Source organism: Corythoichthys intestinalis, chromosome 21 (genome assembly GCF_030265065.1).
Source record: "Corythoichthys intestinalis isolate RoL2023-P3 chromosome 21, ASM3026506v1, whole genome shotgun sequence".
Taxonomy (NCBI): Eukaryota; Metazoa; Chordata; class Actinopteri; order Syngnathiformes; family Syngnathidae; genus Corythoichthys; species Corythoichthys intestinalis.
In genome coordinates, this window is record NC_080415.1 from 10,806,625 (window position 1) to 10,825,572 (window position 18,948).

The window sequence follows — 18,948 nt, forward strand, 5'->3', positions numbered from 1 at the left end:
TAAAAGTTGGTGGGGACAATTTGAGCATCCTGAAAAGTTGCTAGTGTTATGTCCCTAACGTCCCTATGCAAATCTACGCCATTGGTCTCTTAATAGGGGGCTATTACTGTTGTGGTAATGTAGTACGTACTAGGGCCAAATAAAAGGAAAAAGAAGGACTACAAGATGTAAGTTGCACTATTGCTACGAGAAAAAACGTCGGATTATTACGTAGGGTAATGTAGCTGTTATCAGCTACGCATTTTATGTACATGTACCCTAGCTGAGAGCTACAACATTAGCCTGGTTAATGACATATTTCAAATAGATCTTTGTTATGGTTCTTTTTGGAAAAAAATTGTGGGAAAAAAAATCTCATTTGTCATGCTATGAGGCAATTTTCCCCGTGGCACGACATTGTGAGGCTGTCCTACTCAGATGCAGCCCACCACCACAGTTTAAAAAAGTCGTTTTAAAATATGTCGATTTTTTTTTTTTTTTTTTTTTTTAACAAGATAATATGAAGCTCGTTTGACAAAAAAAAAAAAAAAAAAAAAAAGACAAATCAGGCACTTGCTTATAAAAGAAGGATGGGTATAAACAGCGGGAAAAAAGTAGTGGCTAATAGTCCAAAAAATACAGTAAATCAGCCTTACCACCGCGAAGAATAATTATTGCCGACAAAAAAAGCGACATTCACTGTGTTTTCGGTAAAAAAGAAAAAAGAAAAAGAAAGGAAGAAAAAAAAAATCTAATTCATGTCATTTCATAATTCAGTCTATTTAAAGCAACACAAAAGAGATGGAAACATTGCTGATAATAGTTGAGAAACACATATTGACCATGATCCTCAGGCGGAAAACTGCATTTAGATACACAACCATTTTTGAAGCACAATATCACTAAAATAAATTGTAAAATAAATAATTCTCTTACTTCATGGGCTTGAAGAGAGCCTGTCCGTAGTTCTGAAAGGTCATAATGAGCTTGAGCTGGGTGCCTCCAGATTTCATCGCTGTTGCAATAAAATGAAAAAAAATCAAAAACAATAATTAGCCTCTTAATACAATGTAGGATTAGGGTTTTTTTGTTGTCGTTCAGCTTGTTAGAACATTGTCAATTTAGAAATTGCAGTAGCTAAACATTTCTCATCATGCTTTAATTATGCTTCAATGAACATATTCAATTTCATCTTTTCATTTATTTATTTATTTGACAAAAACAGGTGAATCAAATTAGACTGACTTAACTGAGTTAAGCTCCATATCATCCAAAGCCTCTGTTTCAGCTGTTTTTTCTAAAAAGCTTTTCTCCCTCATAAAGCAGCAGAAATTAAACAACGCATAATAAACCTATTAAGTATGATAAGAATAACTCTGCATTTGGCCTGCTGGGCTTTTCTGATGTTTGACGCATTCACAAAGCAGCCTGTTTACATCAATAATAGCCCCAAAGAAGAATCACCAGACAATGCTGTTCATGTGTGAATGTACAAATAATGTTCCAACGCTTTAAAAAAAATGTTGATTAGTAAAATAATTATTTTGGAGGGAAATATACAGAAATATGGAAGATAAATGTAAAATATAAACATTTGGATCTATTAACTGGGAAACCATGATTGTTCTGCGTGTGTTCGAGGGGTAGGAGGGTCTCTGTTCCTCTGATGTTCGCTCTGACCATATAGCTACATTCCTCTTTATCCTCTGTCTTGCTAATCCTCCTCCTCTCCCTCAAGTTGCTCCCTTTGAACATGCATTATAAAACTGCCCTCATAATGTGAAAAGCAAGGAATAATCAACTCCCTGGAAATATTCAGGTGTTTTCAGAAACGGACAGGAGTTATAACTTTAACGGGAGTGAAATTTAAAAACCAAAACGGTCGGGACAACATTAAAATCATTCTGTATTTCAGTATGCGGAGTGAAATTATGGATGGGTAATGATGTGGAGACAAAATGCTCAAGTATTATCAAGTTAAACATGTAAAGAATGTTTTTTTATGAGGGACAGAGAGGAAGAGTTACATCAACAATCTTTAATATAGTTATAGAAGAGATCATTTTTGCAATTGCAGAAACTGTAGACTATATAGGCCTACTTTATACTGCAGTAATATATTGTATCAGAGGTTGACCAATATATGATTTTCAAATGCCGATGCCGATTTCTAAAAAAGGTTTTCAGCTGATTGCTGGTATCCAAAGCCGATTATGTAAGCCGATATTTGTGGCCGACATACTGTTTTTTTAAACGCACGTATATTATGAAAGGCAATTTTTTTTTTAAATTGCTTCAACCGCTTCAAATTTACAATAATGACCTGAGACTTACAGGATTAATTTGGTCAAGTGCTACCAAACCAACAAATGCAGCATTTATTTTTATGATTATGCACAGTCAGCAAGAACAGTACATTATTTTCAAATAATTAAAGCCACCAGGACGTCACAGCGAGATATAAACAAGTGAGAGTGAGTTTAGGGGGATGTTCGACATGCTAAAGGTAATGCTAACGTGAATGCTAGGCTAACGCTATGAGTTACATTTAGAGTGTAAAGCTCACTCAGTAAACACCTTAAAGGCTAAAGCAACATTGCATATTCTCTCATGCAAGATAAAAGAAAAATCTTATAATATTTATAGAACAAGCAGGCTTGAAGCTTTCTGTATCAGCTGCCTTCATGCTCGTCCTACCGTCAGTCAACAGCGGCCACAGTTGCCCACACAGATGCCTGATCAAAATCCTTTTTATTGGCTAATTGGGTTTTTTGTTAATCAGCTGATGGCCGATGTTGGAAAAAACTCCATGTATGGGCTATATTGTATATTAAAGTTGTACCATATTAATACAATGGTATAAAAAAGTATCTGAACCTTTTGGAATTTCTCACATTTCTGCATTTGTTTTTGTCAAAATCACACAAATGTAAAAATAGTGTCTGCTTTAACTAAAAATCACTCAAACATTTATAGGTTTGCATATTTTAATGAGGATAGAATGCAAACAATGACAGAAGGGGGAAAAATAGTAAGTGAGCCCTCTAACTAAGGGGACTTAAAGATCAACTGAAACCAATTTTTACCAAACAATTTAAGTCAGGTGCTTGCCCAATCACTGATGAGTGGTTTAAAGCTGCCCTGCCCACTATAAAACAAACACCTGGTAAGAATGGTCTTGATGAGAAGCATTGTCTGATGTGCATCATGGCTCGGTCAATAGAGCTGTCTGAAGACCTGCTATCAAGGATTGTTGATTTGTATAAAGCTTGAGAAAGGATACAAAACCATCTCTAAAAGTCTGGCTGTTCATCAGTCGACAGTCAGAGAAGTTGTCTACAAATGGAGAGAGTTTGGCACAGTTGCTTCTCTCTCTAGGAGTGGACATCCACCAAAGATGAAGGAAAGAGTTCAGCGCAGAATACTCAGAGAGGTAAGAGAAAAAGAACCCTAGAGTGTCTGTAAAGACTTACAGAAATCACTGGCACAGTCCAATATCTGTGCACACTCAAACTATATGTAAAACTATGGCCAAGAATGGCGTTCATGGGAAGACTCAACGCTGTCAAAAAAATATATTGTTGCTCGTTTAATGTTTACAAAAAGGCACTTGGACACACCACAGCAGTTTTGGCAAAATATTTTGTGGACTGATGAAACCAAAGTTGAACTGTTTGGGAGTAACACACAACGTCAGGTGTGGAGGAAAAATGGGACAGCTCATCAACATTAACACCTCATCCTCACCGTGAAGCATGGTAGAGGGAGCATCATGATTTGGGGCTGATTTGCTGCCTCAGGGCCTGGAAAACTTGCAATCATTAACTGAAGAATGAATTCAAAATTTTTATTAGGATGTTTTGCAGGAAAACCTGAGGCTGTCTGTCAGACTGTTGAAGCTAAAAATAGGATGGATGCTGCAACAAGGCAATGTTCCAAAACATAGAAGTAAATCAACTTCAGAATGGCTTCAGAAGAACAAAATACACGTTCTGGAGTGGATAAGTCAAAGTCCAGACTTGAACCCCATTGAGATGCTGTGGCATGACCTAAAGATTGCGATTCATGCAGACATCCCAGGAAGCTTACTGAACTACAGCAGTTTTGTAGAGAAGAATGGGCTAAGATTAGTCCTGATCGATGTGCCAGACTGATCTGCAGCTACAGGAAGCGTCTAGTTGAAGTTATTGCTGCCAAAGGGGGAACCACAAAATATTAAATGTGATGGTTCACTTACTTATTTTTCCCCGTTCTGTCATTCTTTGCATACTATCCTCATTAAAATATGAAAACCTATAAATGTTTGGGGTTTTAGTTAAAGCAGACAGTTTTTTCATCTGTGTGGTTTTGAGCAAGTTCAGATCACATTTGATGGTGATTTTATGCAAAAATGTGAGGAATTCCAAAAGGTTCAGATACTTTTTCATACCACTGTAATTCATTTCACTCAAAGGCACCTGCAAGACCTCTTTCTCTTTTTCAAATTACCTTTAAATTATATTAATGTCGTTAAAGATAAGGTTGACATGTAGTTGACATACTGTTTTTTTTCCCCACACCTATAAATTCTAAAATGTAATTTACCCCGTAGTTTTAAAAGTAATAATGATGGCGATTTTGTTGTTTAATAGCAAAAAAAAAAAAAAAAAGAATTAGAAAATAATTGTCAATCTCATTCACGGCAATGAGTTTTCATGTGGGCTTTGGTCAAAATATTTTCAGCAACTATGTTTATCACCCCTTATTTAAAACAAAGAACCTCAATAATGACAATACAAAAATATTTGCAAACCTTTACAGTCGTCACTAATGAAAAAGAACTTGTTTGTGTATAATACACGCTAGCAATGCTATCCTTAAGTTCAGATAATAACACAGTGCTCTTGGCTTGTGTTGGTGTTGTGCCCCGGGCATGTGTCATGGCTCTGTAATTACTGAGTCACCATGTATTTAACTGGCTGGAGTGTGCCTTTCCTCAATCCACCCAGCCGGAGAGTTAGAAAGTAAGAGGGAGAGGAAATCACGCAACACTGAATCAGAAATTGGAGCAGAGAGGAAAATGCTTCAAGAAATCCAGGAATGCTTCCTTTGTGGACATGACATGCAAACTCCCAGGTAAATTCTTCATTTTTTGCTAAAGGCCACTTGGAGCTTTCTCAAAGCCAAATTCTACAATCCTACTTAAGAGTTACTGCAACATAAGCGACCCTGAGGCAAGAAGCACTCCTGGAATTTGGGAACCGGACTGAGCCAAACAGGAAGACAATCCCGCCTTAATTTGAAAAAAAAAAAAAAAAACACCAGCTTTGTCAGGTGTCTACTTTCACACATAGTCGGAGGCTTTTCTGTTCTCTGGAGGGCTTCACACTTGTCGATCAAGAAGCGTTTGATTTGAAATCAAACTGAAGTCGTGCTGTGGATGGATTTTCAGGTGTTTTTCCAGGCTTGATGCATTCTGCTCTGCTGCTTTGAGAGAGCCCGTGAGTCGATTTGGCCTTTGGCTGATCAGACTGAGCTGCGTAGTATGACAAGCCTGCAGGGGGCTTCCGTCTTTATGTATCTTTGTACGTGTGTTTGAGTGTGTTCATAATGTCAGTGCTTGTGAAGGTGTTGATCATATTTGTCTGTCATTTGGCAGCTTTTTGCTGCTCCTACAATTTCATGGCATCAGCAGCATTGTCAGAAATTAGTGTACAGGATTTCTATCCATTTAACTGAGGTCAATGTACCCAAAAAAAGTTATTGGAAGGGAAAACTTTTAGGTTTGCTCACAAGTTTTAAAATTCACTTCAGGTATCTACAGTGAAATCAAGGCATTTACACGATATAGTAGTCAAACTATTTTAAATTTAAAATATATAAAGTGGTACCTCTACATACGAAGTTCATTCGTTCCAGGACCTTGTTTGTAGGGCTGCAGCTATCGATTATTTTAGTAGTCGATTAATCGATGAACCATTAGTTCGAATAATCGAGTAATCGGATAAGGAACATTAAAAATTACCTGAGCTGAGCCTCAAACAGTGTGAAAAATAAATAAATGAGGATCTATGTACAACAAAAGAACAATTGGCTAACTTGTATAGCAAAGGTCCGCTAGTTTAAATGCTATAAAATGCTAACTTTTTTACAATGCTCTTAACAAATGGTTTAGACACATATTCCCACAAAAATAGGCTAAATATACCTAAACTAATGCATTAAAAAAAAAAAAGCGCATACAAAATCTTAACTTGTATTTGTCTTAACAGGGAGCACCTGGATTCAGCCGTGTGAAATGAGGCAGACTAGAAGGTAATGTATCCACCCAAATCAAGAAAACTAAATACAAACAGTTTCAATATAAACCATTAAAACGCCACTTAAATTAAATGAATACTCGAAACAGCAAAATTTTATTTGATTTTTTTTTTTTCTAATCGAATCGAATAATCGAGTTAATTGATTAATTGTTGCAGCACTACTTGTTTGTAAGTCAAAATGGTCGTATGTCGAGCAGGACTTTCCCGTAAGAATGCATTATAATTCCATTAATTACTTCCACAGCCAAAAAACCTACACTAAATCCTTAATAAATGCTGCTGGTACTATTACAAATAGCAATTACTGTAATTTACAGACTATAAGCCACTACTTTTTTCCCTCATTTTGATTCCTGCGGCTTCTAGTCCAGTGTGGCTTATTTGTTGTTTTATTTGAGTTAACAGGGAACGCTTTATTTAACAGCGGCGTAATAAGACTGCTACAAGACCATCATAATTATGACATGGCACTATTATTTGCATTCATGAATGCTTATGATGATTGTCATTTAGTGTCATCCAGCAAATTATGTCAGTAACTCCATTTATGTCGAGCTCGGTTCTTTTACATCCATTAAAAAGTGAAATTATTTGCCGGATGACACAAAATGACATTTGTCATAAGCATTCATTAATGCTCATGGCAGTGTCATGTCATAGTTATGATAGTCTTATAACAGTCTTATGGAGCCACGGTTAAATAAAGTGTTACCAAATACCAAAAGAACCAAAAGAATACCAACTAGAACAGTAACTGAAGAAATAATTAGCACAGAACATGAATTTGATTGTTATTTAAATATTTAGCGCTGCAATGCGTGCTAGGAGGCATGTTGGACGACAACAGTGCTGACAGCAGGTGGCAGCAGAGGTTGACTGTCTCCCTCAACGGAGCAGTGATGATCAAATGAAGCGTCTTGCAGCAATGAAGCTTTGCAGCCAATTGGTTCAAAGCTTCCTGGGGTTCATTTGGTCTTATGACAGTCTTATGATGCCGCTAAAGTGTCACCTGTTTATATCCCCATGATACAGTGAGGACAGCTGCGGCTTATATTCCAGTGAGGCTTATCTATGAACAAATACCGTTTTCGTGTCAAATTTGGTGGGTGGCAGCTTATAGTCAGGCGGGCCTTATAGTCCGAAAATTACGGTACACATAGCAAAACAAATAAATGATAAATAAAAATCAGAATAGTAATATAATAATAATGATAATTTCTGTAATAATGTAATTAATCGGGTTCTAATGTGGGTGACGTGTATTGCATGCTGTACCTGAACACACGGCGTGACTAATGTGACAAAGAAGGAAAGGTGCAGTAGAGATTTTCCTCTTTTTATGTTTTGTTGTTGCCGTCAACTGCGGCGGACAATAGGCGTGTTGTGTTCCACAATTTCTGAAGTAAATGATTAAAAACCTGACGAAGCTGTCAATTTCTTTTGCGATGTTACTTAAAAATAATTGTCACCATAACTTATAAAGTCTGGGGAACGGAGATCGGAGGAGGACCGTCAAGATCATAGACATTCTACGGCCGTATTGTCGAGCCAGTTCACGGATGCGCAAACCCCGCTCATATTTTTCTATCATTTCCATCTTCATTTCAATGGTAAGCGTCACCTTTTCCCTTTTTTCACCACCTGCACTAACCTTCCTGGAAGCCGTGTTGATTTCTCTCACATGAAAATCCGCCGTGCGTCCGTCTTGCGGCAAAACAAAGAAACTGCAGCGCTGTCATAAATTGTCGTATTTCGAGCATGTCGTCGGATGTGGAAAAAAATGGCGAGTCAAATTTTATGTCGGATGTAAAAAAGATCGTGTGTCGAAGCGATCGTCGATGTCGAAGTGCCACTGTATTTATGTTTTTCTGCTTCATGCTCAGTGCCTCTCACTCTCCCTCCTGCTGCTTTTCTTGGTCACCAGTGCAGCTGGAGTTTGGTACTTAACAATGATTGACAGGTTTGTAGCTTGGATCTGGCGAGTGAAGGCTCTGTAGCTCTATGATCAAAGTACAAATGGGTTAATCATCGTTTAGTCAAGCTTTGTTTTTCAAGAGACTGTTCTCGGCAGCGTGAGCATCAAAGCATGAGTGAATTTGAGTGGACTCACGCATCTGAATAGACTTTAGACTTTAGAAAAGTCTATTCAGGGGGGTTCGTCGGGAAGTCGAATCTCGGATTCAGGAGGTTTTTGTCCCGGACTGGGAACAGTGGACCAGCTATACACCCTCGGCAGAGTCCTCGAAGGTGCATGGGAGTTCGCGCAACCGGTCTACATGTGTTTTGGGGATTTGGAGAAGGCATTTGACCGTGTGCCTCGGGGAGTCCTGTGGGGTGTGCTCCGGAACTACGGGGTACCGAGCCCCTTGGTAAGGGCTGTTCGGTCCCTGTACGACTGGTGTCAGAGATTGGTCCGCATTGCCGGACGTAAGTCGAATTCCTTCCCAGTGAGGGTTGGACTCCGCTAAGGCTGCACTTTGCGCAGCCGAAGCGTTGAGGAGGTCCGGTTTGGTTGCCTCAGCATTGCATCTCTGCTTTTTGCAGATGATGTGTTGCTGTTGGCTTTATCAAGCCGTGACCTCCAACTTCCACTGGAGCGGTTCGCAGCCATGTGTGAACCAGTCGGGACGAAGATCAGCACCACCAAATCCGAGACCATGGTCCTCAGCCAGAAAAGGGTGGCTTGCCCTCTCCTGGTCATTGATGAGATCCTGCCCCAAGTGGTCTTGTTCACGAGTGAGGGTAGGAGGGAGGCGAGATTAACAGATGGATTGGCGCAGCGTCTGCAATGATGCGGACTCCGCACTGGTCCGTAGTTGTGAAGGTCGATCTACTTTCCTACCCTCACTTATGGTCAAGAGCTGTGGGTCGTGACCAAAAGAACAAGATTCTGTATACAGGCGGCTGAAATGGGTTTCCTCCCCAGGGTGTCCGCCCTCTCTCCCTTAGAGATCGGGTGAGAAACTCAGTCATCCAGGAGGGACTCGGTGTTGAGCCGCTATGCCTCCACGTTGAGAGGAGCCAGTTGAGGTGGCTCGGACATCTGGTTTGGATGCCTCGTGGACGCCTCCCTGGAGAGGTGTTCCGGGCATGTCCTACCGGCGGGAGAACCCAGGGACGACCCAGGACACGCTGGAGAGACTATGTCTCTCGGCTGGCCTAGGAGCACCTTGGGATCCCACCGGAGGAGCTGGTTGAAGTTGCTGGTTGAAGTTGCTGGGGAGAGGGAAGTCTGGGCTTCCCTACTAAAGCTGCTGCCTCTGCGACCCGACACCGGACTAAGCGGTAGATGGATGGATGGATGGATGGATGGATGGATGGATGGATGGATGGATGGATGGATGGATGGATGGATGGATGGATGGATGGATGGATGGATGGATGGATGGATGGATGGATGGATGGATGGATGGATGGATGGATGGATGGATGAATGGTTCACGAATATGAAAAAAAATATGGCGCTATGGATTGATGGATGGATGGATGGACGGACGGACGGACGGACGGACGGACGGACGGACGGACGGACGGACGGACGGACGGACGGACGGACGGATGGATGGATCACGCATATGCTTGAAAGTTTGGCGTTAAAGATGATGCAATGAAAAATGTGGGTGCGCCTACATTGTGTGCTGGTGCACCTTAAGAAAAACGGTAGGAGCACCATTGCAACCAATGCAAAAAGTAAGTGTGGAGCCTTGTCAATGTTATTTTTTTCCAATATCATTCAGGCCTTTTTTTTTTTTTTTTTTTTAATCAATTTTTAAAAATGATCCAGAAATGCAATGGGATTGCAAAAAGATACAAATACATATATGTTTTATACTCCCGAACACTCCTGGAAAAAATGGAAGATGAAGTAGTGTAAAAAGTACAGTACCGTAACATGTTTGGAACTTTTGTTCATTTAACAAAACTTTTTTTTCGGTATCAGATCAGACACAGTATCAGCAGATTCTCAAAATCAGGTGAGTCAGACTGTGCAAAAATATGCGATCGGGAGATCCCTAATTCTATACTGTGATGTGTGTATTACCGTATCAGCGTTATCACTGATAATAAGTAAATAGTGATTTCCCAGGTAATGTACTCTACACATTTAATTTTAATCATTTTTTTCTTCAATTAATTTATTTTATTTTTCTAGAAACATTGACATGTGCGCTTTTGTTTCTGGGAAACAAGAAGAACATTTAAATTTAGAATAGTGTGCCTCATCTGCCGATGACATCATTGCTGTGTGATACCTACCAATTAACTCAACCAGGAAATGAAAATAAACAAAGGACAACAATGGAAAGAATGAGGTCTTTCTTGGCATGTGGCTTAGAATAAAACATGCAGGTCATTAACTTTAGTTCCTTTTGTTAGATCTATATTGTCGCCACAAAATTTACTATTCTATTAAGCAATTACCAGACTTGTAAAACGCAAATCAATTTTCAAAATGAATGTTTGTAACCTAGCTAGAGGGTGCAAAAATAAAAATTAAAAAATACAAGGCATCACAACTCACCCACGCTGGTGATCCTTTGGTTGACAAGATCCTTCAGCAGAGCATCGATGACGGGATTGTGTCTGGAGTAGAGTTCGTAACGATTAATTCCAATGTGGAAGCGCAGCCAGTTAGGATATGAGTCAGCTGTCAGCTCTCCAGTTGGGCTGAACTCCTCTGGATTGCCTTCACCATTCCTGCATGAGAGGAGAGGGAAAGTTATTTTCAAGACAGGTGAATTTTCAGTCTAGCTGTTTTCTTCATGGATTTTTTATTACAAATTAAATGTGTTGTAAAGATATACATTGGCCAACAATTAAATGTTGTGGCAGTTGTGTACATGTGATAACATGATGAGGCGATTATCTACATACTTGTGATTTTCCCATGGCCCTCACTGTAAATGCTAATATCAAGGACGTAGGTTTGCATAGGGACGATAGGGCCATAACAGTACCAACTTTTTAGGATGCTCAAATTGTCCCCACCAACTTTTAAGCAACCTTATTTGCATTTTATAATAATTACGTTATATAGGTAATTTAGATTGCCTTCTCATATGTTGTGAGGATACAATTGACCATACCATTTTAAGTGAATTATTTTCTTTATGTTCAGACTTATATTTACTCCTTTTTCACTTGCTGAATGTGCTAGTCCATTTTCCCCCCTCAAACCCACGTTTGATTGACTGATGACTTGACACCCCCCCCCCACACACACACACACACACATGCACTGCCCCGACGAAAATACAACATGTCGCCAACATACCGCCTCATCCGCCCCCTTCAAAGAGGAGGGATATTAAAAGGTTTTTTAAAGACTGCAGAAGCCACTGTAAGTAATGTAAAAAGACGTCAATGTTATGGAGGTGGAGAGCACACCACTAATTGTGCTACAGTAATTTTGCTACAACCTGCATCAGAGTTTGCATAAAATTAAACTGTGCGAATTTGCTAACCTGCAAAACTCGAGTAGGAAGCTGCTTAGAGAGAAGTGTCCTACACTTCTGTATGTGTTTTCTGCTGTTAACATTAATTAAACTGTGAGAAATGTAGTCAACCGAGGTGCACCCCCTTCTACCCAATTTTCATTTTTATTTTGTTTATGTAGTCTTTTAAAGTAACACTTGGTAACTTTTCAGTTTTGGTCGATTTTAGCGACGCTGGTGGACAAAAGCGGTAGTTTTTTGAAGACAGCGTTTCCCATGAGGACCAGCGCATGAGCGCATCGTGTTTTCCTATGAGGGGCGTAACAGAAAATAATTGAGAAGCACTGGTATAACTCAATACAGATTTATTTTGCAATGATCAGTTAGCCTATCAATTAATTAGGTTCATATTCGTGAGAAATGTTGCCCTGAACACCGTTCACCCAATCTGTTTGGTCTTATTAATGTCCCGTCCCCAGCAAAAAGTGCACATACGTTATGCTGTTATATCATCCCTACCAATGTTGAGACGAAATCTACACTCTTGGCTAATATACAACTTAATTAAATGTGATAAGTGAGCAAAACTCAATTTCTATCATCCTGCTTAGTGCTGCAACGATTAATCGATTAACTCGAGAACTCGATTTGAAAAAAAGATTTGAATTAAATTTTGCTGCTTCGAGTATTCGTTTCATTAAAGTGGCGTTGTAATAGTTTGTTTTGAAAGTGTCTGCATTTAGTTTTATTGATTTGGGTGGATACACCACCCTCCAGTCTGCCTCATTTCACATGGATTAATCCCGCTGCTTGCTGTTAAGACCAACATAAGCTAAGTTTTTGTTTGAGCTAATGTTTTTTTAATGCATTCATAATTTAGTTTATAGGTATATTTAGCCGGTTTTTGTGGGAATATGTGTCTGAATAATTTGTTAAGAACATTGTAAAAAAAAAAAAAAAAACAACAACAACAACAACAAAAAAAATTAGCATTTTATAGCATTTAAGCTAGTGTACTTTTGCAATGTAAGTTAGCCAGTTGTTCTTTTGTTGTTTTGTTGTTGTTTTTGTAGATCCTCATTTATTCATTTTTATACCGTTCGAGGCTCAGCTCAGATATTTTAATTTTTTTATGTTCCTTATTCGATTACTCGATTATTCGAACTAACTTCTTTATCGATTAATCGACTACTAAAATAATCGATAGCTGCAGCCCTAATCCTGTTATTAACACTAATTCTTAATAAGTAACAAGTAATAAGAAAACATGCCTAGCTTGATGCATCTCAGTTCAGTCAAATTAGAATAATTTTATGTACCCAGTGTTCATTGGGCGTTCTTTCAGATATACGCAGATCTGCCTCATCTATTTCACGCTTTTCTGACACCAAAACATTCCGCACAGGTCCAACCGTGAACCGCGTCGTCTACCAGAGCTCTCTTCGACACCTTCACTTACTTAACAACAACGATTTGGTAAGTAAATATACTCTTTTATAAACCGACAGTTTGTAAAATAGTAAAATATTGTAGCGACTGTTATTTATCGGTTCCGCCGCAATGGATGATGGCTTGTTGTGGCACCCCCGACTAAGAGTAGTGATTGCTGTTGTTATATCATGTCTGTTCTGTTAAATAGCTTGTGTTGTTTCTTGGGGTCGTGCGGTGTCTGGGGCACAAGAACAGCAAGTGTTAAAAACAAGCCAGTCTCTGTTATTCTTCTCCACGTTGCTCGCCAAAATATTTACTTACCAAATCGATGTGAAGTCAACGAAGAGGTTGAAGAGCACTCTGGTTACACTACTGATTGTTCATTTCCAGGGTGGGGCATCATTTGAATAGGAACGATTCCGATTCCACGTTTCGATTCTGGTTCCAAACGATTCTCTATTACGATTGTTTTAATAGGCAGGGTTAAAAAAATTAATTTCTTAACTTCTCTATTATTTTTAAATCATATGAATTTTCAATGAACTTTGCAATGAATTTGTCACACGGCTATTTTTAACTCGTATATAAATGTCATTGAACTTAAATATGATGAAGTTTCTTTCCACAGGAGTGCACTTTCACAAAGATCTTTATTTTTCAAAAGCTCAATATTCTTTTGCCTATGTTTTAGAGTGTCTTATGCTGCAGGCATTTAATGTATCGGCATTGTTTGTTTTAGTTGGTATTTCTACAAGTTAGTTAAGGGCTGGTTAAGGGCTGACATCTGGGAGTGTTCTGTCCCTTGATCTTAAATTGGCTACTTTTTAAGTTTCTTTCTTTCTAAACTGATATATTGTTCATCCGTCCACAAGATGTCACTATTGTAACTCCGGAGTCTACAGTTTTTCTTTGGTTTTGCTATGTGCGCCTGCCATCCCCTAGTGGTGACTTAATGGAAGCAGCAGGAAAAAACAACATTACTTTAATTGGAAAACAATCCTTGAGGTGTACAGAAGCTACACATTGTTGGGAAACCTTGATTTAAAAAGAAATCTGTATGTTTGCACGTTTTAACAGAGGGTTTAATATCATTTTGGTGTGTTTAGTCTGTTACTTTGTTGTCATTTATGTGAAGCGAAGCAACCCATTTTTGTGCTAAGCTAAATTAGCCACTTCATTTGATTTGCTCATAACGGAGCTAGTCGTCATGTGGCTTCTTCTTTGTGGTGTTCAGCAGCTATATTTTCTGGTCAATGGACAGGGCATGGAAAAATGGAATCGAAATTTTAAAAATTCGAACGGTTCCGAGAGAACCAGGAGAACCAGAGTGTTAGTCCTGGATCCCATGGATGCTCGATGCCCAACCCTATTCATTTCACACCAAGCATCAACAAAACATTTAGCAGTGTGTCAAGAGCTGACGTCTCTTGTCCTAAATGCATTGTTGAGCTTTTTAAAATCAAGTTTAATTCGACTGAGTTAATCCAGTGAGTGTTCTCTCTTCATTTACTTGGGGGTAGGGTCATTACTGACTGAAAATGTGTTATTAATTAAATTAGCATGTGCTGTGTATATTGTAGAATTATTTTAGGTAAATAAAATGAAGTTCACCTGCATATGATGAATGAATCCAGTACTTCTCAAATAGTGGTGCGGGCCCCCCCAGGGGAGCGCAGAGTGATGCCGGGGGTGGCGCATGTTACCTTGGGGAATATACTTTTTTGCCATACTAGAATAAAGTGTAATTGCACATCCACTCAGTGGGTGGAAGTGGGGCTCTCATTTTCAGAGTGTGCGCAGTATTTTTTTAACAAAACAAGAGCACACAGCAAGGAGCACTGGCTAAGATTAACAAATATGACTAAGCATATGCAGCGTTTGGCTTTCAGTTTTGACTTTTAATCCAGTGAGAGATGAGAAAAGACCAGTCTGTGTCTAAAAATGTTTGCAACGGACAGCAGGAATCCAAATAAAATAAGATGTCACTTAAAAACATTAGACCCCACTCAATTTGATAAGCCGCTTGATTTTTTTATTCCAGCCAAGACGTGCCGAATATTGCCAACAATCGTCCTGCTTAGTTTCGCAGTGAAACATCAGTAAACCAGCAAGCACTGTTAGCATTATATAAGGTGGCATACCAAGTTGCTCAGTGCAAAATAGCACAAATAAAAACAGTCCCTCTGTCTAATGACAATGTTGTTATTTAATGTAACTGTAATTTTTGTTTTTTCGGTCAAACGGTTATTTGAATTTATTATTATTTATTGACTTTATTAAATTTTATTTTGCACTATTAAATAGTGAAAAAATGTACCTTGGGTGTATTTTTACAGATTGGATGTGACTTTGTTATTTTTTCAATTTAGGCAAAGTGATGCACTTTAAGTCGTTTCTATACTTTATTGTAAATTGAGCTATATTTGTTTTCTTTCATATTAAAAAGGACACAATGTTATGCAGAGGTGTACTTATAATTCACAGGCAAATGATATTATTTACAGCGGCAGCAGAGAGTTGAGGGGGCGCGAAATGTTTACGTGTTCCTGGTGGGGCGTAACAGAAAATAATTGAGAAGAACTGCTGTAATCTAATTCATTCAAGCTAATTTGAGTACTGCAAACTCAAACTAAACAATTTACTATAATCCAATTATTAAGGTTAATCTGAGTCCTTAAAACTCGAAAAAATTAGGTAAATTACATCTAATTAATGTAAGTAACATTAATTACATTTTGTAAGGCAGCAAATTCACTTTTTTGTTGTTTTTTTTTAAAGTAAACTTATCACTTTACAGTGTAAGTAATGACGTAGCCTGAGAATACACTGCTGTCACTTAAGACTTAAGTCTTGAACTAAACTGGAATTTGCAGTAGGCCACAGTAACCATAGATACTATAAAAACTTCACACAAGTTGATACTTAACAACTGTGAGGTAAGCCACTGTATGTGCTGCTCTGAAATCAATTATAAAAGCATTCCTTATCTTGATTGGGATTCATGATTATATATAAAAATACTTAACCACTCTTGTTCTGCTGCCTTGGGGTCAAATCGGATGTCTGTGTTAACGTTGAACAGCGTATCCTCATCTGTGAGCGTCGGCAAGGACCTTTTATACAAGGGGTGCTCGTAGAGGGCGGCCAGTCTTGAACCCTTGGCCGGCAGGTTCTTGCTGACTGCAGCATCCTGGATGAATGGCCTCTTCCTGTCCGAAGGGTGGTCATAGTGTTGCGGGATCCGGAACCCCTGAGACTTGTCACCACCCGCTGGGGCTTTCTCCAAGGAATGTGACGAGATGTTGGAGGCGCTGGGCTCGTTGCTGAAGTCTTGCAGGATGCGCAGCGTGTGCTTGTTGGGCCAGCCTTGTTTGGCCCAGTTGCGAGGCTCCTCACTGGGCGTGTGCGAGCAGGAGCAGCCGCCTACGCCTTGCCTCTCCAGCTTGGGCAGCAAGTCTATCATGATGTGCATGGAGCACGCCACCAGGAACACCATGAGAATCAAAACCCGGAATTTACGCAGGAGGATCATCTTCATGGTCTCTCTTTTGAGCAGATGTGAGTATTTACTGCAGATGATGATCACGCAGATGCACAGGCTGACTACATCACTGATTATGTTAATTAGACTGGACGCCAGTCTAATGAAATATACATTAAACACCAAGGACCCATCTTCACTTACTGTCTTGAGTAGAGGATTCAGTGTTCAAGCGTTATGGTTTCAGCATCAGAGTCCTGTTTTTTGGTTTTTTTCCCCCCAAGCTTTGTGTAGATTTTTCTTTTCAAAGGGACATCAGCGAGCGTCCAGGTGGACAGGGTCGAGCGGGTTCAGACCAACGGTCGACTTGCTCAAACCACATTGTCGACACACGGCCCCTCTCCAAGCGAGTTTAGTAAGGTTCCGCTGCACGGAGTCGACCATCGGTCAAACGTCCGCGCGTATCCCGTATAAGAACACCACAAGCTCGGCTTGTCAATATCAAGCTTTTTTATGTCTTTACAAGGAAGTCTCCGCAAGTGGTAGACGCGCACTCATCCAAAAAAGCAGAAATCCAATCCAAACTCTCAGTCGCAGTTTGTGCAGGTAACAAGGCGCAAAACACCTTAGACGGATAAAGCGGAGAAAGACGCACGCTTTATAGCAAGTGAGCATCTGGATGGGTGTGTTAAATACGATGGTGAAGTCAAGACGAGATCCAGCCTTTCTCTCTGCGTCACTGCGCGCAGATTGGCTGAGCTCAGATACAAAGAGGGCAAGAGAGAGAGACAGATAAATGCTTCTCTGTGTTCCTTTTCGAGTAACCTGCACATCCCGGCTGCGCAAGAAGAGGGCGTCTTTTTACTGGCCAATATTTAGCCTGGCTCATTTACAGAGCAGCATTTTTCCTCCCCGCATGAAATTCATCTGCTGGAATCCTTCTGAAATGCCTCCTCAGAGACGCCAAGAGAGTCCATCAATGAAACATTAGGCAGGCCTATTAGAACGCTCATCAGTCACCGCAGCCACTCCCATCTTGCTCTGGTGCCACTCTGCTTCTAGTCATGTTTCAAAGATGAATTTCAGCATTTATAGCTTAAAAAGCCTGGAGGAAAAATCATTATAATTGTGCATTTTGTTCACAACACACTTTGCAATAAAAGAGATATCAAAGTACTGACATGATCAAAATGTAAAATCGTTTATATATATTTAGTAAAACTTTTCCTATACTTATATATAGTACATGCATATATATATATATATATATATATATTAGGGCTGTCAAAATTATCGCGTTAATGGGCGGTAATTAATTTTTTTAATTAATCACGTTAAAATATTTGACGCAATTAACGCACATGCCACGCTCAGACAGATTTAAATGACAGTACAGTGAAGTGCCCACTTGTTAATTTTGTTTTATGGAGTTTTGCTGCCCTCTGCTGGCGCTTGGGTGCGACTGATTTTATAGGCTTCAGCACCCATGAGCAATGTGTAAGTAATTACTGACATCAACAATGGCGGGCTACTAGTTTATTTTTTGATTGAAAATTTTACAAATTTTATTAAAACGAAAACATTGAGAGGGGTTTTAATATAAAATTTCTATAACTTGTACTAATATTTTTCTTTTAAGAACTACAAGTCTTTCTATCCATGGATCGCTTTAACAGAATGTTAATAATGTTAATGACATCTTGTTGATTTATTGTTATAATAAACAAATACAGTCCTTATGTACCGTATGTTGAACGTATATATCCATCTTGTGTCTTATCTTTCCATTCCAACAATAATTTACAGAAAAATATGGCATATTTTATAGATGGTTTGAATTGCGATTAATTGCGATTAATTATGATTAATTAATTTTTAAGCTGTAATTAACTCGATGAAAAATTTTAATCGTTTGACAGCCCTAATATATATATATATACATATATATACATATATATATATATATATATATATATATATATATATATATATATATATATATATATATATATATATATATATATATACTGTATATATACAGTGTACATGGTTTAAGACAATCTCCTGCAGTTCAAACCGAGCATCAGTATGGGAAAGAAAGGTGATTTGAGTGACTTTGAACGTGGCATGGTTGTTGGTGCCAGAAGGGCTGGTCTGAGTATTTCAGAAACTGCTGATCTAGTGGGATTTTCACACACAACCATCTCTAGAGTTTAAAGAGAATGGTCCGAAAAAGAAAATAATATCTAGTGAGCGGCAGTTCTGTGGGCGGAAATGCCTTGTTAATGCCAGAGGTCAGAGGAGAATGACCAGATTGGTT

At 39.0% G+C, this 18,948-nt stretch overlaps 1 protein-coding gene across 1 annotated transcript in view; it reads right to left on the reverse strand.

Moving 5' to 3' along the window:
• The window catches only part of fam20cb (FAM20C golgi associated secretory pathway kinase b), a 147,453-nt gene extending 130,107 nt beyond the window's left edge, over positions 1 to 17,346 (reverse strand). Inside the window, exons 1-3 of the mRNA XM_057825731.1 lie at positions 16,174 to 17,346; positions 10,804 to 10,979; positions 916 to 994 (exon numbers count right to left, since the gene is read on the reverse strand). Coding sequence (XP_057681714.1) covers positions 916 to 994; positions 10,804 to 10,979; positions 16,174 to 16,685 — 767 coding nt within the window. The 5' untranslated portion in view covers positions 16,686 to 17,346. The remainder of the gene's footprint in view (positions 1 to 915; positions 995 to 10,803; positions 10,980 to 16,173) is intronic.
• Positions 17,347 to 18,948: the final 1,602 nt, after the last annotated feature.